This window comes from Camarhynchus parvulus, chromosome 8, assembly GCF_901933205.1.
Source record: "Camarhynchus parvulus chromosome 8, STF_HiC, whole genome shotgun sequence".
Lineage (NCBI taxonomy): Eukaryota > Metazoa > Chordata > Aves > Passeriformes > Thraupidae > Camarhynchus > Camarhynchus parvulus.
This window is the reverse complement of record NC_044578.1, coordinates 10,505,068-10,527,436: the sequence shown is the minus strand read 5'-3', so window position 1 is coordinate 10,527,436 and position 22,369 is coordinate 10,505,068. Positions and strand designations below refer to the sequence as shown.

At 48.9% G+C, this 22,369-nt stretch overlaps 1 protein-coding gene across 11 annotated transcripts in view; it reads left to right on the top strand.

Annotated features, from left to right (window-relative positions):
- PTPRF (protein tyrosine phosphatase receptor type F) overlaps positions 1 to 22,369 on the top strand; it is a 375,416-nt gene that overhangs the window by 317,849 nt on the left and 35,198 nt on the right. For 7 of the 11 annotated variants that reach the window (XM_030952948.1, XM_030952950.1, XM_030952958.1 and 4 more), the window contains 8 exons: positions 3,725 to 3,751; positions 5,973 to 6,090; positions 8,305 to 8,883; positions 9,513 to 9,610; positions 14,862 to 15,115; positions 15,847 to 15,937; positions 18,895 to 19,107; positions 22,121 to 22,275. In XM_030952948.1, coding sequence (XP_030808808.1) covers positions 3,725 to 3,751; positions 5,973 to 6,090; positions 8,305 to 8,883; positions 9,513 to 9,610; positions 14,862 to 15,115; positions 15,847 to 15,937; positions 18,895 to 19,107; positions 22,121 to 22,275 — 1,535 coding nt within the window. The remainder of the gene's footprint in view (positions 1 to 3,724; positions 3,752 to 5,972; positions 6,091 to 8,304; positions 8,884 to 9,512; positions 9,611 to 14,861; positions 15,116 to 15,846; positions 15,938 to 18,894; positions 19,108 to 22,120; positions 22,276 to 22,369) is intronic. The other 4 variants (XM_030952956.1, XM_030952952.1, XM_030952957.1 and 1 more) reach the window with 1 other exon arrangement.

Sequence of the window (22,369 nt, the reverse complement as noted above, 5' to 3'; positions counted from 1 at the left end):
ATCACATTTTATTTTACAGCCTCCTGCCTCAGCAGGGTAATCAGTTATTAAGAAGGTCCTGTGATGGAGCTGAGGCCTCTCCCTCCCCTCTGTGGCTGTGCCTGTGACTGATTACCTCTGTCAGGATTCTGTGTGCCTTCCAGTCTGAGCTCTCACCTCCTACTGACAGCCTGATGGACAAGCAAATGTGACCCTACCCTGTGGAGGAGCAGCCAGGGTTGTGCAGCTGCAGAGCTGGATCAGGTACCTGCAGCACCTCTTGCCTGGGCCGTGCCTGTCACGGCTCAGCCGGGTCCCAAGGTGGGTGGTGGCAGAAGATTCATCTCTGTGCCCTGGCTCTTGCATAAAGCACCAAGAGAGGGCTTTTGAAAGGAGCCCAGAGCTGCATTCCACCACTACTTCAAGTCCTCACCAGCTCTGAGGAGCAAGGGATAGCAGGGCCAGGGGACACAAGCATTAAGCTTGACAGGGGCAGACAGGGACCCACCTCATTTCCTTGATCTCCAATCTGTGGGCAGCTGCTGGATGTTAGGAGGGGCAGTGAGCTTTAACCCCACCCTCCCTGCAGATCCAGCCTGCCCAAATAACTTTGCAGGACTGGCTGGGGACAGCTGGCTACACGGAGGTCAGGCTATGTGGAGTTTCCTGCCACCTTCTCCTCCTGCTGTGCAAACAGAGTCATGGCACAGGAGAGGCATGTGCTGCCCACAAGAAGGGCTGCAGGCTCACAGGAGGGTGGTGTGGTCTCTGCAGGCACCACTTCACCAACCAGCATGCAAACTCAGTGCACATCCCACCAGCTTGCTCCAGAAGAGCAGGAAGAAGAAATGGCAATCACTTCAAGCTATTGGATTGAGATCAAAGGAGAAAGCAGACTTCAATTCTCCCTGGGTAGTACCTACCCCAGGCACAACACAGGAATTTACAGCCTCCCTCTTCCATGGTGTGATAGTCAAGAATCTTTCTCTGAATGTACTTGGAACATCTCATACATGGGTACTTGTCTAGGTGGGAGTCTGGCATGGGGCTGGGATGTTCTCTGCTTCCTAAGTGGAACAAAACTGCAAGGCATCTTCCAAGAGGCACTTCAGTGAAGGACCGAGATGAAGTCCTGGTACCCTCAGACCCCTCTGCATCCATTGACCAAGTAACTGAGTTTATGTCTGGAGTTCCACTGTTGCACCACAGTCACTGAAGAAGAGAGGAGAAGGATCTGCAGGAAAACCAATATTGGCTTCCCATAGCTGGGACTGTTGAGGGCTTGAATCTGTCTTTTGCAAGAGCCTTGGTCAGGGAAAACAGCCGTTCCCTGGTGAGACATGACTGTGCTGTGTTGAAGTGTAAAATGAAACATTAAAGCATTGCAGCTGCCATAAATACACACTGTTAGCTTTAGCACTTCCCAGAGCCATCCTGCCTCATGCACACAGCCCTCTCTCAGTTCTTTTTATGACTGCTCTTGGGCTTTTCAGATCAATTTGTCTTACTGACCAACCTTAAACAGTTAAGAAGCAATTGAGCTAGTTTAAGGAAGGAAATGTTTTGATCTGTAGATTAAATTTCCGTAATGAAACTGAATTTCTACCAAGGTATTTATGCAGGCCTGGCTTTTCACAGTTGTTACTCCAGCACAGATCTCAAGGCATTTCTTTGCACTCTGATCTAATGCAAGATTAAAGTCCACTGAAACATTAGAGCAAACAGAGTTTGAACGTTAAACACTCAGTTTAAAATCCTAGGGCATGATAAACTCCCTGCTATGGTGTGCGAGGCCTCCTGAGCCCAGCTCTGCTCTGTTGTTCCTTGCAGTGAGGTGTCACATTCTGCTCCTGTAGCTACATGGAGGCAGGCTGGGTGTTCCCAGCCACGTGGCTTCCACCCACCAGGGACGTGCTTTTGTAGGAGAAGTGGGTGCCAGGCCTGGGATCCTTCCTGTGGCAGGACTTGTGCCAGCTTTTAGATCAGCAGGGAGGAGTGTGTGGCTGCTGACCGTGGTGTGGGCAGGCCGGCATGGGTGGGGCATAAACAGCAATGGCTTGGGTTCGGCTAAGTGTGCAGCCGTGGAAATGGTACCGAGGTGTGTGTGGAAAGAGAGCCTTTAGTAACCACAATACTTAGTGAGGGTCTTGGCTTTATCAAAAGTATGTAGGGGAAACTTGATCTCTTTGCTGAAATTTACCGTTAGGGTGGTTTAGGGAATAATTGTACTGCAGTCTCATGGCATCTAGTAAGTGAACTATAATAAAATCTTAGAGAAACATTTCTCCAACACCTTTTTTGCTCTGAATTTAGAGAATAAAATAGCAAATATTTTGCAAGTATGCCATGTATTTTACTGCTGAGGTGAGTACTATGCCACTGTGATAGGCTGCAGCCTTGGAAAGCCACCTCAAATAGCCTGAGTTCAAAAGGCAACTTGTATCTTTGATGCCGTTTAGTGCTTGTGTTACACTTGCAGCTTCCCAAACACTTCAGCAGTGTTCGCTGAGCTTCCCAGGGTCCTGAGGAAGTTGGTATCTGAGCAGTTTCACAGCTGGCAGGTCAGGCTCAGAAGCAAGGTTTGCTAGGTCTCACACTGTGAATCAGGGGCAATAATACCTATCTTCACTTTCATCTCTGTGCTTGAACCTATGGGCCGGTGCTTCCCCCAGGCAGATTTAGTAACGTGAGCTGTAACACATCACCTTGGCTGAGAGAGTTCTGGTTGATCTCTGCAAGCCTTCTTTGGAACACCAGCCACAAAGAAGGCTGCTGTGGGCATGCGTGCCAGCAGCCAGGCTCTGCTGTCTCACCACCCCAATGCAGCTTTGATGCCCTACAAGCCCAAATCCAGCCAAAAGAGTTCAGAGCCTGTATTGAGCCTGTATGGCCAGGAATCCATGTGAGCTTTTGGTGGAGATTAGTTTGTGTAGAAGCTTTCCCTGCAGGGCTGCTATTGCCAAATGAGTGTTTGCCATTTGGTGTTGTGTAATTGGGAGTGAGAAGCTGTTTCCTCAGTACATGCACAAGCTTGAACCTCTCTCCAAGCCACACACCACTGTTGGAGAGGAGCAGCTTAGTGTGAAGCTCTGTGTGAGATCTCAGCTTCTCTTGCACTGTTGATGACAGATGGTGCTTTTTGGTTTTCTGAAGTCCCCAGAGCATTTTGCAAGTGATACAGGAAAAAGAAGCTCTAGAAATGCTATATTGGTGCTTCTCTGAAGAGAGTGCCTCTGTTTTGTGTGTTGAAGTCTTTGGTTCTCAACAAGAGATGGTGACTGGAGGATCACTAGAACAGAAACTGGAGATTAGGCAACAGAACTGTTGAGAGTGACTTGTGAGGCAGCAGTCATCCTCAGAGCCTAGTTGGTACAACCTGTCCCTTCTTGCTTCTGCTCGTGGAAGAGGCAGAAAAATGCAAACAAAGCCAGAAGGGGAAGGTACTGCAAAGTACAAAAAGTAAGGGGGGATTCTCCACCCGAGTGAGAAGGAAGCTCTTTGTCTGTTTGTGTGAATGATCTCAGACTCATTGCTCAGGCTAGCAGCATGTCAAAAATTGCTCTATGCCATTTCTTCCCTTGGCACAGCCTGTGTCAAGTGACCCTCTGTGTATAAGTGTTGTAATTCCCCCAACCCAGTTCTGCTAACCCCTGCTGTTGTCGTCATTGTCATCCCTTTCCTACACGTTGCCCCTTAAAATTCTGTGTCTCCATTTTTCTCTCCTCCTTCCTTTCTCCCTCGTCAGTGGAGAGCTGAGGACTCCGTCGACCATGTAAGTACCACTTGTGTGTATTCCAGGTTGGAAGAGAGGGGTTTGGTAAATCGATTTGTGAATTTTGTAGACACAGTACTGTCAAAACATTCCTTTCACTCCCTTAATGAGGCTGGAGAGTTACATTGTGAAACCTTCCACAAGCAGCAAATCCAGAAAGAATTGGCATTTAGATTGCTCCTAAATGCAAAAACGCAATTGACATTTCCTATAATCTGTATTTTCAGCTTGTTGCAGTGTAGTTTTGGGCAGGTTCAAGTGATCAACTCAGGAGATTCGTCCTGCAGTAGTTGGCCCACCAAGTTATGTGGTAAAATTAGATACATAATCTTTAAACGACATTGATCGTAGTCATGAGAAATAACCTACACCCTCAACCATGACCTTTGGTTGAAACACAGATAGTAATAAGAAAACAATCACATTTAAACAGTTAAATTCAATTTTTCCCCACATAATTCTGAGATATAAATTTGAAGGAACAAACTAGAAAATGACCTTTTTAGAGTCGGCAATTCAATTACGTGCCCTACTGTGAGCTTCCCCAGCACGATGCATTTCTCCTCCTGCTTTATACGGAGCATTCTTGCTCGGAGTGGCTTTGTCATGACAGCACTGTGTTTGCATTATGCAATCAGACCTTCTTTCATCCATCCCTCGTCTCTCTCCCCTCCTCCCAGCTTGCTTGCTTCGCTCCCGGTGGCATGCTTCCGCGTGAGAACTTCTCTTTGCATGGGTTTGGGAGGAGTGAATTCTCTTGGGACGTTCAGAGTCTGCAGGTTTTGTGAGAGTGCTTCCCTGCGGGTCCACTGGCACCGGTGGGACTGTGCGTCCCCTCACCCGCACACACCATCTGCTGCAGGGGCGGAGTGGGGTCGGACTCTGGTTCACACGGTGATTTTGGCGGGGTTCTTGTTGGTGCTTGTTGATACTTCTCTGGGCTGGCTGGTTCTGCGATGGTAACGTGGTGATTTGGATGAGTAAGCCTGGGCAGGTAACCTGAACCAGCAGCACTGACTGGAAATCTGCAGGTTTAATATTGTGGGTGTTTGTGCGAGTGAGTGATGGGAGAGTGGCTGCATTCTGAGAGCAAGCACAGGTACCCCTTGTACCCCTCAAGCTGGCAAGGATCCCCTGGGCAGGGGTCAGACCCCTGGAGCAGCTTCTGACAGTGCCCGTGCTGCCTGTTCTCAGCAGCTCAAACTTAACCCACTTCATCTCTGCTCATCGCCTTGTCTAAAGGGGTAAATAACCAACGTGGAGCTGCTGCCTCTGTTCCAAAAGCTTCTCCAGCCTGCTCATCTCTTGCTCCCTGACCCAATGGGCTATTAGTGCTAATGGCCCAGACACTCCCACAGCACCACAGATGAACGCTGCTCAGGGGTACCTGCCCAAGCTGCTGGGAGCTGCTGAGCTCACTGAGCTCACTCCTTCACAGGCCTGGCCAGCCAGGCTTGGCACCAGTCACATTGCTGCTGGAGGCCAGGAGGGAAGAGCAGTGCTCCTCGCTTTGATCTCAAATTGAAGTGCAGAGCCATGCCCTCCTCCTGCCCAGAGGAAGCCAGAGCTTGCAAGGATGCACCCTGTGAGTCCGCCCCCCTCCCAGACCTCCCACGATGGAGGTTTTCCCTCCAGGTCTTGCCAGGGCCTTGCGCTGACCTATCCCATCCCTGCAACCCAGTGCCTGGCAAGGAGGGTGAACACAATGCTTAGAGCTGCAGGTGCTCCCTGCCCGGGGCCCCCCACCCCTGCACTGCCTCCCTGGCCTCCCCACAGCTCTGCTGCAAGACACAACTTTAAAAGCCCTGGAATTATCCCCCAAGAGATTCTCATAGCCAGGTGAACTGGCTTTTGCTCTGGTTCACAGCTCCTTAGTCCTCTTACTTAGCTTTCACTCAGGACCATATCTGGATCAGATCTCCCTCTTGGCAGAAGCCGTGGGAGAGCAGAGCTGCTGGCATGGGTTGCTGGTGGGTCCCTGGAAAGGCCAAGTGTTAAAGGCAGGGGTTGAAATGAGGCAGGTGAGTGTTGGAGTGGCAGAAGTTGTTTGTTGGCTCTGTGCAACATGTGTGTGAGCACGATGCATGAGTGTGAGCCAGGGAGTGCTGTCAGTGTGTTGCTGTTGGAGACACTGACCCTGGTGCCTTCCTTTGGCTCACTCCAGTAACAAGTATTTACTCTTCTCGTTTGCCTCCTCTCTGCGTCGTGAATGTGCTCCCAGGAGACAGTCATTGGAGGCCTGCTGCCAGAAACCACCTACTCCGTCACAGTTGCTGCCTACACCACCAAAGGAGATGGTGCCCGCAGCAAGCCCAAAGTCATCACCACCACAGGGGCAGGTGAGTGTGGGGAGCAGTGTCACAGCCTCGTGGGGTGGTGGTAAAACCTCCCAGGAGGTGCGTGGGGAGCATGGCCAAGGCCAGGAGGAAGCAAGAGGGGTGGAGATGCTGCAGAGGTACAAACTCTTGTGATCTCTAGCCCATGCTTAACAGACTTTGCCACTGGATCACCTGAGCAAACTGCAGCAAACAGATGGAGATACTCTACCGGGGCTGGTGAGAGAACATTGAAACTCATGGGTCTGAGCTCATCTGCATAGTCCAGAGACCTGGGAAGAGGAGGCCAGAAAGTCCAGGCTCTCCCTCAGCTTTGGAGTCCTGGCCTGTTCTCACCTTGTTCCTTTAGGCAAGTGCCATTTCTTGCTTCCTGTGGTGACTGCAGTGCTGCCTGGAAGGGCCCCTGGCACAGCGGGCTCCTAAGAGGCACAGCTCTCCTCTGCCATTGATGCTGCTTACGTAGCTGAGCCTGGCTGCTCCTAGAGCCATGGTAAAACTTGGAATGCAACAAATCTGCCACAGAAGTGCTGCAGACACAACTTCTAGGTCCTGGTGATTCCAGCTGGCTTGGTTCTGCTGTCTCAGTAGGTCGTACCTGCGCCTGCAGCTGGAGCACCCAGGAGTCATCTGGCCCTTCCCTCCAGGTGTGGTCAAACTTGCCTTTGGCAGTGGTACCAACTAGTTGACCCTGTCTTGTCCACTCACTAGCCTGTCCTACAACCAATAATCCTGCTGCTTCCTCACACCAGCCACAGGAACAGCATTTACCAGTTGTTATTATGGGAATGCAGCTTGTGCAAACTGAGAGCGTTTGTTCCTGGTGCTTTTAAACAAGGAACAGCTTGCTATTTCCTCCGCGCTGCATATGGGGAGCTCCAGAGGTAGTTTCCACTGTCACAATCTCAAATGCTGTCTCCCTGGTGCCTTGCCATGATGTATTTTCTGTTCATCCAATTGCTACAGCTGTCCTATAAACAGGAAGAGCTTCCTAAACATCCCAGTGTTGTACTGTAAACCACAGTGGATCTTCCCATGTTATGATGCACATTTTAAGGTTAATATTTGGAATCAGCTTTGAAAATACTGTGTCCCTTAATATTAGCTGCTGTTAGACATTGTATTATGAGTGCAAGGAGGATGGCACTGGCAATGGCAATGTAATTATATGTCTTAAATACCTATAAAACCGCTCTGAGGGCCTTTGTACAGGCTCGACTGCGGGCATGACCTCAAAGGGGAGCGTTGGTGTCGCCCTCTGATGGCAGAAAGCGGGCATCATTCTGGCAAATACGGTTTTCTCTTGTGCTCGCTCAGCTGTGGGCTCACACATTTCAAAAATCTGCAAGGATATTTAACTAGGTTTGGCCGCAATCCCTTTTCTTTTTTTTTTTTCCTTTTTTCATATCTGTGGCCCCAATGCCTTTAACTCTGAGTATCTTCCCTATCATTTGATTTGTTTACAAATCTGAGCTGATATGAAGACGCATCCTTTTTTTAACTGAAGGAGATCAAGGTATTAAACATCAATTTAAAGCCATCAGTTCGTAACCAGTGACGGCGACACCCCTTGACTCGTGCAGCATAAGCAAAAATCCTGTGGAACTCTTATGTTCACCTCTCCCATCGACACTGACATCACGAATCTGCTCCTCAACTAAACCAAAATATATTCTGATGGCAAACAGCCCACCCAGCTCTGCTCGCTGCCTCTGCAGATGGTAGAACTGCAAGGTTTCAGGATGAAATTTGTCTGCCTCCAGACAGACCAGGGCGCTGGAATCGGGCTTCGGGGTGTCTCTTGTGGTGCAATGCCTCAGGGCCAGCATGGCCTGGTGCTGTGCGCTGGCTCGAGTGTCTGAAGACCATGACTGGGAGGACGGGATTCAGATCTTCTCTGAGATAAATATGATGCTTTGAGGTACCTTAAACGTTTCCTGTGAAAGGGGATGAATTTTGGGGCTGGATATGGCTGAATTTATTTCTGGTTTAAATGGCAGCACTTGGGAAAATGGCAACCGAGAGCTGGCTGGCTCCAGCTTCCCTCGCCACCGGATTAGGGTCAGTCTGCCTCTATCCCTGTGAATTGTCTGTCATCCTCTTCACCCTGTTGTCTGAACTTTCCCACTTTCCTCAATCCTCACGGACTGAGCAGCACGGAAGCGGTCCTTCCTTCCCTCCTCCCAGGCTATAGATGGTCATTGTGTGTTTATGTTGCAGTCCCAGGGAAGCCCACCATGATGATTAGCACGACAGCCATGAACACAGCCCTCATCCAGTGGCACCCACCCAAGGAGATGGTAGGGGAGCTGCTGGGTTACCGGCTGCAGTACAGACGTCTGGATGAGGAAAAAATGAACACGATAGACTTCGGGAAGAGAGACCATCACTACACAGTGACCAACCTGCACAAGGGGGCCACGTACCTCTTCAAGCTGTCTGCCAAGAACAGAGCTGGCCCAGGAGAGGAGTTTGAGAAGGAGATTACAACTGCCGAAGATGTGCCGAGCGGCTTCCCGCAGAACCTGCGTGTGGTGGGTCTCACCACTTCCACCACAGAAGTTGCCTGGGACCCCCCGGTCTTGGCAGAAAGGAACGGCAAGATCGTCAACTACACAGTGGTATACAGGGACATAAATAGCCAGCAGGACCTGGCTAACATCACCAAGGACACAAGTATCACTTTGACAAATTTGAAACCTGATACCACTTACGACATCAAAGTGAGAGCCCGCACCAATAAGGGGGCTGGGCCACTCAGCCCCAGCATCCAGTCCCGGACCATGCCTGTAGAGCAAGGTAAGTGCCCCTCTAACAAACCCTAACAGGAAGCTCTGCCTCCAGGACAGGGACCTTTGCTTTGGTTCATGAGGCTTCGCTCCCCTCTGCTCTGACTGTTGTGATCAGGTACTGTGTGGCTCCCCAGTCTAAAACTAGTTCAGTGAGGGAAAGCTCAGCAAAGATTTTCTAAGGTTGCTATTTGGGGGGAGGGGGGCGTTGGTGGTACCTTCATTGCATCCACAGGCACACTTGGATGTTTTATCTGTACATGAAAGGCTCTTGCTTGAACTGGAGCAGGTGGCTGAGTAGGATCATCTGCAGATCCAGTACCTGAATTACACTGCTGTTTGATCGTGACAAAGGGCCAAGGGAGTGTGAGTGGAGTGGTGATAGAGAAAGGCTGCAGCTCAGCCTACAACTTCCTTTCTGTGATGCTGAAAAGTGTCGTCAAAAAGCAGAACTCCTCTGGAGACTGTAGGTTTGGTAAAAGGCTGCTGCTCTCTTGTCCTCATTTCTTACTTCTCTGCTGTAGCTGAACTCTTTGACCTCTGCTGCTGAGTTAGACAAAGAAACTTGGAGTCGAGCTGCCGCCTGGCTCCCTCCCGACTTGGCTTTGCAGTGTTCAAATACCTTGTTTTTCATTCCAGTGTTTGCTAAGAACTTCCGTGTCAATGCCGTCATGAAAACATCTGTGTTGCTGAGCTGGGAAGTGCCTGACTCCTATAAATCTGCAGTGCCTTTTAAGGTAAGAGTGGGATTTGGGGGGCAGGAAGCTCCACCTGTAGCAGTGAGCAGGACAGGGGATAGCAGCATCAGCTGGGTCCTGTTGGTGAGGCTCACCACTGTAGCTCCATGACCGTGGTCACACAAGCTTGTCCTGATGCCTGACATGGAGCTGAGGTGTGAAAAGTTACAAATTTGATCTAATCACAAGAAATTAGCAGGACAAAGTGGTCTGAAAACAAGCCAGTGAATAAAACTAAGAGTAATCCCTTTTACAACAAGTCCTGTCTCGAATATCCATATCACCTTCATGAGTTACTTCAGAGCATCACAGCAGATGCATAATCTCAGGGAGTGGAGGGATGAAGCATCATCAAACTTCCTGAAGGTCTTAAGGTGTGAGCAGCACAAAATGTGTCAGTACAGAGGGAGCTCTCAGGAATGCTGCTTTGTTTTCACCAGTACAGTTCTGGATGCGGTGTCATCCAGCAGGCTGCAGACCGCACTGGTGACCCTGCCTTCCTGCTCTTGTCTGACCTGCAGTACTTACCACTTACGTGGGTGAAAGACTGCAGTGTGTAGATCTCACTGCAGTTTCTCTCCATTAAGAAACAAGACCCAACATGTCACATCATTGAAGATAACCTTCCCAGTCTCAGCACCAATCTGCTGCCTCTGCAAAGGTGCTGGGACAGAAGCAGTGTGACTTCTCTTTCTCCTTGCATGTGCCCCCTGCCATGCTGTGCCTAAAGTGCAAATACAAGGCCTGCATGAGCTGTGGGGGATCCATGGCCAGGGGAATGAGCGGAAATCTTGAACTGCATCCACATCAAAGTGTGTGAGTACCTCCCCTTCCTTGTTACTAACTCTCCTTGTTTAAACCCTGAAGCTGAATTACCTTGATCAATAGCAGGCACTTGTTAACATACAGTTTAGCTGAAGCAGACAAGGCTTTTGTGAAGACCTTGTGGTATTCAAAGCTCTCCCAGATGTAGGGCGCATTAGGATCAGTGTTCAGATGTCTGGCTGCAAGGAACTTCACAGAGCCTGTTACTTGGCACTCTGCTGCAGAGCCAGTGTGCTTCATTTTGCCTTGTCTTGTGGCCCAAAGCCCACATTGCTGTCTGACAGTGCAGTGCTGGAGAGGGACAGTGTGACCCTGGGAGCATTCCTACCACACAGGGGTGGGGAGTGGCTGGAGGCAGCCAGGAGCCGGGGATGTAGTGCTGATGTCCTGTCTGTCTCCTCTCCTGGCTGCCTAGCTGTGATTGCCATCACAAGGTGACTCGGGGTCTGCCCCTGCTGTGCGTTAACCCTCAGCTGACGTGGGAGATGGCATTAGCCACTTGTTAACTTAAGAGCAGTCATGCAAACCAGAGTGTTAGAAGGATATGTCTCTATTAGTGCCTTCTTTTTATGAATATTCCCAGACTTACAGACACACGTGAGTCAAGGCCAGGAGCCAAGAGGAGCTAAGAGCTCTAACTCATTGCTTGTGCCAGTTGAAAGAAATCCTTAACCTTCAGGATTCTGTGTTTTATAAACAAGGTTCACCTCTCTCCTCCAATTCAGGCACATGGGAGGCTGAGGCCAGAGCCTAATACTGTAACTAGCATAGCAGATAAATCTCCAAGGGAACAATTAGTATTATCTACACTTGATAAACAGTCTCATGCTAAATCTATGTCCCAAAGGGTGTCATATTCTACTTTAACAGATTTAATTAAAGTAGATATTGTTCCAACAATGAATAGTGAGGCACGGGCAGGACTGGTGCTTTTTTTATTAGAGAATGAACTGAGACCTTAAGATTTTTCATTGCTACCAAATCAATAATGAAGTTTTGAGATCTCTTTGGGGAATTTTCACAGCTTCTTCTGGTCCAAGAGATAAATTCCTTGTAAAATGTTGCCCAGCAGTTGTGGTGGAGCAGAGGCACTATTCCTTTTTTTATTCCACCTGCGGAAGGCTATTCTGGAGCTTTCATGGAAAGTGCAAGATAGATACAACCTTCTCCTTGGGGAAAGTGCATTTTCCTGAGATACATTCTTCAGCTTAAGCGTGGGACAGAGGATATATTGGTTAAAGGCAGCATTACAAGGTATTTTAGAAATGGGCAGAAGGAACAGCGCCTTTTGAAAATTATAATGATCTAGGTTTGGAAATAACCCCTGAGAATGCTGGGCAGTGCTTTCTCACAGTGTGTCCCATAGAATGTAGTAATTACTCCTGCCTGCAAATATTCCAGCCTTGTCTACTTTTCCATCGAGTTGTTATCTTTCCCAGTGTTGCACACTATGTGTCTTTTCATCTTTTAGTTCAATACATTCTGTACTGCCTTGAAATCAAAAGTGAGAACTTCAGCAGTGACATTTGGACCCACCTAGCTTTGCAAATCTTCTCCTCTAGGTAGGAGCAGCAGCGATGACATTTTACAGCAATCTATGGGCTAGTCAGCACTGTTTGGCAGTTCAGAGCCCTTGGGCCAGATTTGCTGCTGACTCTGGTAGTTACCAGTGGGCTATGATGCAACCTCTAAATAGCATTCCTGCTTGAGCTTCCAGGCATCTTCCAGCTGCACATGGATGACTGTCTCTGAGCCCTTACATTGGTATAAGGTTTACGTAGAGGCCTTAACTAATGGTGCATAACATTTGAGAAGACAATGTGTTGTGGCAGGTAAAGGGATGTGGAACTGCTGCAGCAGCTGTGAAAAGGAGGGATGGCAGAGAATGCTTCAGGAAAGCATTGCAAATGCCAATTTCACTGTCTTTGGATACAAACTCCTGTGCATGGCAATAAAAATCATCATCTGGTGTTAGCACTTAGATTCGGAGGCTGTGTCTTTGCCAGTTACAGTGCAGAGCAGCAGGAAAACTCTGAACTGAAATGCTTACCATCTCTTCTGCCTCCTCTTGCTCTAGGAAAATGTCTCTGTCCCCAGCACATGCTCATGTGCAGGCAGTTGGTGGGTGTCTTCCCTAGAGCACACTGAGAAAGCAGTTGGTGATGCCTTTATTAGGGAAGAATTCGTAATGAGAAATCTTATCCAAGAGGCAGCAGAACTCTGTGGGCTTATCCTATAGGTTTTAATGTTGGAAGTTTGGTTTTGTTCAAATCTGTGTGGGAGCACATGAAAGAGAGGTCTTGCTGCTCCCCCAAAATGTGCCCTGACTTAGTGGCACCTGGTGTATCTAGACCTGTGCTGTTGCAATGTCATTGGAAGGGGTGGTGCTGATCCAGACAGCAAAGCTGCTAAGATGATTTGAAGTCTAGTAGTCCTGTTTATGGTGTATCTAATTCTGTGCCAGAACATCTACTTACCTGATTCCGGTGCTGCAAGAAGCATTTCTTTATTTTGATTTTTCACTCATTTTAGCACTCAGGTGATGCACATGTCTTTGGAGAAAGGAATGAAAACCTGGGAGAAAATACTATTAAGAGGAGTCACAACAGAAAACAGTTCTCTGGCTGTTCTACTATGCCACCTTTGACGGCCTTTCTCACATATGGAGCAGCAGCCGGGCCTTTGTCCCTGCAAACCTGTTGCTTTAGTTACTTGGTGCTTACTTTCACAGTCCATTCCTGAAAACTGAAGCACGTCAACAAATGAGATTGATTGCATCTCTTCTTCTTAGCTGGCTTCTCTCTGCTGCTGTGTTACCTGTTAGGAGTCTTTTCTCAACAGCAAAAAAGCTGGAGCTGTTTTCCTATCCTGATCTCCATGCAAAGTGACATGGAGAGGATTGAAGCATGCTGTGGGTATTGCTGTTTGGATAACACAAAAGCTGAGCTGCAAATCCTAGGCCTAGCCAGGTCCTTGTGCTCCACTATCCTTCCGATCTCTTTCCAGGACCCCTCTTTTCCTTCCAGCTCCAACACTGAACATAAGAGCAGTGCTAATCAGCTGCCCTTGTCCTAGAATGCTGGCAGCTTTCTGTAGAGTTCAGCCACCCGCTGAAAAGGGGACTTGAAGGAAAGTGTGGTCCCCCCCTTGCTGCCGGCGTCAGCCTGAACAGAGGGCTCAGCTGGTGAAAAATTATTTCAAATAATTAGTCTTCCACAGAGCTGTCTTATCTCTCTTTCAAGGCCGCTGTTGAAACAAGCACATTTTACCATGAGGTCTCTGCCTGTAACACCTGGTAACTGGCATGGTTTAACATGCTCCAGCTCTACCATTGCCAGTTTTTGGCATGCTGTGTCTCTGCACCACTGTCAGAAATCCAGCACTCCCCTGCCATGCTGGACAGTCACGTGGTGCAAAGAAATATGGTGGTTTTTCACAGCTGGGACACAACCTGTGGCCTCTCTGGCTGTGTACACCCCATTGGTCTCTGTCTCTGGGAACTGTGTGAGTTCTTGCTTTGCAGAGGCAGCACCCAGGGTTTTGGGGTAAGGAGTTGTTGCAGCAGGATCAAGGTCCCAGGGCAGATGGGCTGCTGGGTGCAGCTAATCCAGCAGTGCCCATGGCTGCTGTGCCTGAGGGGAGGTGGGGGTCCTGCATATCTACAGCAGGGCATTGAGAAATGTTGCTAGCTGAGGGGTCCATGGGGGGAGGCTGTGCATGGGGGCTGCCCCCAGGCACCAGCAGCTCTGCCCTGCCCTGCCCACAGCCCCTCGCTGCAGGCACGGCAGGGAAAAGCAGCTCCGACCTCCTGCCCACTGCTGTGGCGCCAGCATCTGTTGCCATGCCAACAGGGTGTCACACCTGCAGAGCCGCCATCCTGGGTACCAATTTGTGAGCCCTGTGCCGGATTTGTCAGATCATTGGTGAGGCGTGTAAACCCCCAGTCACCTTGCTGGGAGGGGGAGGATCTGCCTTAAGCATCCAACCGGGCATCAGCTGGTAGACATGGGAGGGACACCAATTTAAAGCAGACAGGATTTTACACCACAAGCCTCGTGAGACAGGAAACAAAGACCCATTCGTTTCCACATGGGGGCAAAGCACAGCCATCTGGATTCCTCCCCCAAGTAGGTAGTGAAAAGCTGCACATGTGGCACCACCAGCCTCACTGCTGGCCTGGCCACCCAGGCTGAGATGACCCCTCTGTGCTCCATCCCTGCGAGGCACAGGGAGCACAGCTCACCCACCCTCTGCTGGGGGTTGCTCTTCTTTAGCTGAAGGTTTATGGCTGTTTACAAAGCATACAGTAACCAAACCACCTGAGGGAGGGCCCAGAGCCAGACTGTCATCTCTAGTGCTGCTATTTTGAGTGTGAGTTTGCAGCAGCAGCTGTCAGCTGCATGAACATGTCCTTTTCCTGTTTCAGATTCTGTACAATAGCCAGAGTGTGGAGGTGGACGGCCACTCGATGAAGAAGCTCATAAGTGACCTCCAGCCAGACACAGACTATTCCTTTGTGCTAATGAACCGTGGGAGCAGTGCAGGGGGGCTTCAGCACCTCGTCTCAATCCGCACTGCTCCTGATGTCCTGCAAAGCAAGCCCATTGCCACAAACAAGTACATACAGGAAGGAAAATTCACACTAACTCTTCCCAAAGTGCAGACCACTGTGCCAGTTCGGTAGGTGCCATTCCTGGGTGGTGAAGGCAGGGTGGGGGGAGAAAGGCAGGGCAAACCTCTGCCAACGTGTGGATTTTGTAACCTGGGAGTGAATTTCCAAGCAGGCTGTGGTACAGAGGCAGGCATTTACCCACATTATGGATCATGGTCTTGGCTTTTTCTGAGCAAATATTGATGTGTAATAAAATTAAGACAATTCTCTGACAGTTTGCCCTCACCCTGGTGGGTATACTCCAGATGCTACCAGCAAAAATACAGTTGAGGATCAGGAGGGACTTTCACTGGCACTGTATAATATGCTTTAAATAAATAATGCCTAAAGCCTCAAGGAGATTAAAAAAGCGAGTTTGTGGAAGTCTTATTCGTTACTGTGGTATCCTTGAGCTGAAGCACAATTTCCCCAGGGTTCTTGCTACAATCCGATTATATAAATGTCCTTCTCGCAGCTCCTACACCACCCTCTGGAACCCAGTCTGTAGATCTTCATTATCCTAATGAGTGGTAATGGCAGAATTCTCTTCTCTGGTGCAGCTGGAAACCAGCCTTTTCCTTACTGAACTCTTCTGCTGTTTAAAGGGCGGGGAAAAGAGTAGGTCATCCTTGAGTCATATGGCACACATTATTTGGTGAGCTGCCAAATGGACAGGGAGACCGCTGGGAGATCTGCCAATGGTCAGGGAGCCTGAGATGGCTCAGGGACCAGTGTTTACACTTCCTTCCTTCCTTCCCAGGTGGTACTACATCGTGGTTGTGCCAGCAGACCAGAGCACCAGCACTCTGACTGCTCGGTGGCGGACGCCTGATGAGATGGAGCTGGACCAGGTAGGAGCCTGCAGCAGCTGCTGTGATGGAAGTGGTTCCCAAGCAGCCCAGCACACTTTGCCCAGGCCTCCTGGCAGCAGCATGGATGCAATAACACAGGTGCAGGCTGCACATCAGAGATGGGGGCTGTGGGATGGGTGCCCACTCAGCCTTTCTTCATGACGCTATGTAGGAAGGAGGCTGGAGTCAAGCTGAGGAGGAGCCACCTCCCAGAATGTGCTCCTTTAGGACACCACACCTGAGTGTCTCAGAGCTCAGGCCAGATCCTCTTACAGGTTGTACAGTCCTTGCAGCCTTTTCTGGATGAAATTATCATGCTGATACTGAAAACAAGCTGGGAGAGAAAACTATTGGTTTCAATTTGTTAAGCCTTTTTTGTCAGGAGGCTTTTGCCTCTCTGGACAGGACCTAAGCCTGCTGTATAGATAAAGAGTTCATTCTTGTATCTAACAAAACCCACAAAGCTCCCTTCACACCTGCTTGTTAAAGGCTTTGAGCATTCACCAGCCATTACCCCAAGATGCAGCTTGTCCTGTGCCAGGAGTGCTCTGACACCCAGGGCATGGAACATGTGCAGGTGTCAGGGGACTCCCACACAAGGGCTTTGTGGGCTCTTTCTTCCCCCCCCACACCACCACCTCCAAAGTGGGAAGAAAAAATTCCAAGAAATCACACACAGAAAGATCCATTAAGATAGCAAAGATGCAAGCTTGAAGCACTCAGAAGTGACAAACAGTCAGAAGCTGCAAGTCAGCCCTTGGCTTTATTTACACAGTCACACAGTCACTCTTGTGAGGTTCTAGCTCCACAATGTGTATTTGTGGTTCTGTTCTGCAAGTGAAGCACAGCTGTGTGATGGAGAACCATCACCCTGCATGTTTTCATTGCAGAAGTTTTCCAGCATCACAGATGTCACAAGGAAGAGAAGACCAGCATGAAGAAGGCTGCTTTGGTTTTCAGCTTTAGATGGTTGAAAGCTATCGAAAGAAATAGTTTCTGTCTCTGTCTCACCCAGCCTCAGGCAAATTATTTAAGCCAAAATTTTCATTAACAGCCAGTGTCTTGCAGATGTGATGTTTTTGAGTGCTCAGTTTGAGATCCTGGAGCTCTCATTTGTAAAGCCTAAGCATCCCCAGCTGCAAAGAAAGTCAATAGGAGCTGGATACAGTCAGTGCTATAAAGAAAATACTAAGTTTTCTTGAAAAACAAAACAAGATGATGTCTTTTCAATTTGACATTCAAATTTAGTGGACTTTTTTTTACATTAATGTTTCAGTGCTTCTGTTCTTCATCTGTAAAATTGGGATAATCACTTTTATCTTGACTCATATGGATGTTTGGAAGATAAGATCATTAATGTTTGTGAAGTACTTGTAATAGTGTAGTGATCAGCACCATAGAAAAACCCATGAGGAAATTATTAATTTTGTCTTCAGAGCTGGATTTGAATAGTAAGCAATAAACAAGGCCTCAGGCTGCATAATGCAAAGAAGAAAACAAAATGTGGAATATCTGCTCTTTGATTAAGCACTGTCTGTCCTGTGTATTGAACAAAGCAGGACTTACAGAAAAGATAGTCTGTGACTCTGCAGTCAGGGGTGCAGCACAATGCACGTACATAAGACAGCTGAATTAATTTTGCACAGGCAGTATTAATTTTCTAATTTTTCAGGATCTGAACTTCGCAGGCCTAGCAGTTTTCTGATGCAGTCTTTTGCTGTGCATTACATGTATAAGTGGCAGAAGCCTCCAGCAACCTTAACCACAATTAGAGCTCTGTGGTTTTGTGTACATGCACATAGAGCTGCACTTTCTGCTCCAAAGAGCTCAGCTGTAATCTCAGCCAGATGCAAGAGATGGGTGTAGGAAGCAAACTCCACACTCCAAAATCTATCTTTCTGCCTTTTCCCCTCGGGATTACAATGACATTTGTGAAACTAAGATTTCTCCAGCCTCTTTTTTTATTTCTCTTTTTTTTTTTTTTCTTTTTTTTTTCTTTTTTTCCTGGTGATACTATAATGACAAGGTATAGTTTTCCTAAATTGCTTCTATGTGAGTACTGGTAAGAGGACAAGGATGGACCGTCAAGGGGAAAGAGTAAGGGGTTTCTTACCCAGCTTCTCCTCCTCAGGGGGAGTAAGCCCAGCTCAGCAGTGTGACTTTGTGTGCACATCACCATCCCTAGCCCTCTGATGTTCCCCATCTGCCCTGACAATGTTGCCTTGATAAATTTCTGTGTGAAATGTATTTCATCTTTCCTTCTTCATTTTGAATTAGAATTTCTCTTCCAAACTTGATGTTCATTTTTATTCATTGGGAAAAAAAAAAGATCTTTAACCATTTGAGAGTCATTCTTAGCAGTGCAATTGGATTTTTCATTAACTTGTGGCTACGAAATTTGCCATTTTTACTCCGAACATTCCATGAAATCTGTTACCATTCTGTGTGGTTTAAACAAAGCTCTGCCTGCGGCACAGCAGCAGGTGAGATACAGGGGCACTGGCAGAAGGAAAAGACACAGCAAATGTCACTTTTTCCCTGAACATTGGCATCAGCTGTAATTCACATCCTGTGTCTGTAGAGTGTGAGTTGCTGTCCAGAGCAATAATTAGGCCACAGAACATGGCTTGGTTCTCTCACAGCCCATTGGGATACATGACTCAGGGGGACAGTCACAGCCAGGCTGTCTCAGCCCTAACATTTTCCATATCTCAGGATGGTTTCAAAGTTGAGATCCTAGTGGAGGTTCTTGCAGTGAGGTTCTGTGACAGGTTGCCCAGCAATGTCTAAATGGATAATCCTTGCCTCTGGCTCCTTAGTACCACCAGATACAAATCAAACCCAGTTACCTTCTCCTCCCTTCCCTTCATCCCTTCTGAGTGCTGCAGCCAGGGAGGTGGCAGTGCGAGGTGGTGTCATGCTGTCAGCAGTAGTGATGGCACTTTGTTTGTCCCCAGCTGCTGGAGGCCATCAGCCAGGGGAGTCAGAGCAGGCGGCAGCGACGCCAGGCAGACAGACTGAAGCCCTACATTGCTGCTCAAGTGGATGTGCTGCCTGAGACCTTCACCCTGGGGGATGAGAAGAACTACAAAGGTTTCTACAACAAGCCTCTGTCCCAAGACCTGAGCTATCGCTGCTTCGTGCTGGCCTCGCTGGAGGATGGGGACATGGTAAGGACTTTCTGGGGGGACACAGCCTGTTCTGGCACAGCTGAGCTGGGCTCAGTGCAGGCGGGGTGAGCAATTGCTGCAAGGCAGGATGACAGCATTTTCTGTGAAGGAAGGAGGGAGGCTGCATGGCTGGCCTGAAGGAGCGGAGGCAGCCGTGGGAATTGACTTGATAAATGGTGTTTTTGGAGGGAAATGGCACCGTGTGCTCTGCATAACAGATGAGTGTGGAGGACAGTGTCAACACACACGCTCTGCACAAGCTCAGTTCTGGCTTGCAGGGCTGTGCTCAGAACCTTGGCACATGGTTGGGATGGGTTCTCATTCTGCTTAGGTTCGAGTGTCTGTAGAAAACAGTCCACGAAATCCTATCCTGCACAGACTGCTGAGACTCTGCAGTGAACAGGGTGTTCTCCCTGCAAACCTGCCCTGACAGGCACTTCTCTGCCCAAAATTTCACTTTGAGATGACACCTGGAGAAGCAAACCTGTCTCCCATCACAGTGGATTATCAGCAGGGCAAAGGTGCACACTTCCCTGCTGTGTGGGGATTCCTGCTCCTGCACGTCTCCCTGCTGGAAAGCAGCAGCACACAGGGCCTGGGCACAGGAGGGGCTGATGCAGGAAGCAAGGAGCAGCTCTCCAAGAGCTGGACATCAATGTCCAGCTGTAAACACAGGGCAGGAGTGGTGGTGGCAGCAGTAGCAGCAGCCAGTGTGTAAATAATGGAAATAACAGAGATGTGCCAAATCCTTTGGTTGGATTCCAAGCTGTGGCTTCCTTCCTGAGCCTCATTTGCTTGTAATGGCTAATTAGGGCTGGTCAGGTTCTTCATTACTCATCCAGCTCACGTGTTATTGTGGCAAGATGTGCACACTGGTGAGGGAGGAAGAGTCACAGATTAACAACAAGGTAAGGCAGAGGTCTTGAGATGACTATCATGACAATCCCTTTCAAGAAGAGGTGACCTTAACTAGTTGATCCCAACTATAATCATCTCCTCACTAGCATAGACCTGCCACAGCCCTCTAGTAAGCCACCAGCCAGCAGCAGAGCTCCTACAAACCTCCTATATTCCCTGCTCCTACAGACCACCTTTCTGCATCCCCTGCTGCATCACATTCCCTTTCATTTGGAGCATGAGGCACTCTCTCCGAGGCTGTGCCCTGTCTCCCCCACCCAGCTCCTCTGAAATTGCTTGCTCTCTGAGTGTCAGCAGGAGAGCATAACATTGCCCTTCTTCAAAAGCAGAGGGAATGTGATTGAAACACTGTCTCTGGGAGCAGGGGCACCTGCACCTCTGAGTCTGCCTTTGGAAATGCCACTGAGATAACAGTCCTTCTGATCTCTTCTGCATCTGACTTCCCTTGGAAAGCAATGCCTCCAGAGTGTGTCTGAAAAAGTATGAATCTCTGCCCCTTACACAAAGCTTTGGAGATGGTCACACCTTGCTGCACACTTGTGTGTGCTCCTTCCCTCCCCCAGCACCGATGCACCTTGACCTTCCTGGGGAGTCCCAGGCAAAGCCTTTTGGCTCCCTCACAGAGCAGCCCCTTGCCCAAGAAAGGGGAGTCACAGGTGTTCTTGTCTGTGCCATGCTCAGAGCTGTAGCTGGCTCCCTGCCCTGTTGTTTGAGCTGGACACAGGGGTGTAGGAACAGTCTGACGGGTTGCAGTGGTCCTGTGTACACATCCTCTAAGAACAGCATTAAACCAGGAGCTGGTGGCTATTTCAGTTATTGAAACAGGGTCTTGTAGGGCTGAAGGGTTCCACAAAGTGGCAACCATCCCCTACACTTCTTTCCCAGACAGTGGCACCTCTGCTGATAAGTCTGAGGAGAGCAGCTAGGATGCTGAACTAGTGCGTGCTGCCAGAAGGATGTCCCAGATAAGAGCATTTTCTCTACTCCACACATGTTTGAAACCAGCCTGGCTGGGATCAAGGGCACCTGTGAGAGCAGATCAAGATGTGCATTTGTGTGACACCAGCAGGCTTGATTCTTCCCTTTCTTCTCCTCACATATGTGAAGACATGAAGTGCACGTTTTAAACTCCAGCCTTAAAGCCGGAGATTTACAGATCCACAGGCACCTCTTCTGTGACCAAAACTTTTTATGGCAGGAGCAGAGCTTTCTAACTCCTTAATGCCTGGCAGCAGGTGCTGCTCAAAAGCCACAGGCACGGAACTGATACAGCTCTGGTCCTCTCTAATAGGTAGAAAGGATTTGTTTTTGCAGCATTTAACCCTTGTGACCCAGCAGCTCTGTGCTGGGAGGGTGCAGCACAGCTCTGTAAGCCTTAGAAACAGCAGCAGAACAGCAGATGTGATGTCATTGTCCTGCAGGAAGGGTTTGGGTCTCTGCTGATTCTTTCTAGCTGGTGGGGCTAGAAAGCTGTCCCTTCAGGTTATAAATCACTGGGCTGCCACATTGCAGAAGGGAAAGGAACCAGTACGAATGAGCCTCTTTCTAAGATCTGTTTATCAAAGACATCAGGTAGAAAATGTTCCTGTCATTTCATTCCTTTAAGAAAACCCGCCTCACCCAGCAGGGGTTTTCCTAATATAACTCTATCCTGAAGAGATGTGTTGTTATCAGCACAGCAGGTATTGTAAACCACTTAGGAATCATCAGCCAGCCTCATTGTGCAATTCTTTGGGATTCAGAAGCTTGTGATTTGGCTCCAAGAAAGTCCAGGGCTGGCAAGTGGCTCTTAGCTGGGCTTCTTGAATTTTGCACCTCCAGGTCCGGTTTGTCAACCATGAAGTTGCTGGCACTGGAATTGTTTCACACTTGCTGGAGCCCAGAATGTGTCAGGGCAGGCAGAAATTGTTGCCACAGCATGACCTCCGCCGATGCCAAGGGAGGGAGTCTCTCCTGATGCGTTGCTGGGGTTTGAGAAGTGTGACCATTCTCTGCTAGCCGGCAGCAAGGGGAAACCTCAGCATTTCAGGGATGTAGCTGCTGCTTTAGCATCATGTGTTTGCTTTTCTCTCCCTCTCCTGCCTGTGCTGTTCAGAAGAGATATGCAGCCAGCCCCTACTCGGACGAGATCGTGATGGAAGTGGCATCAGCGAAGCAGCAGGATGAGCCAGAGATGCTGTGGGTGATGGGACCTGTCCTGGCTGTGATATTAATCATCATCATTGTCATTGCCATCCTTCTCTTCAAAAGGTGAGATCCAGTCTGGGACATGGCAGTTATGGCACGAGCACTGGAGGTGCTGGCACCTTTGGGGCCTTCCTTGTAGCCTCCAGGTACAGGGTGC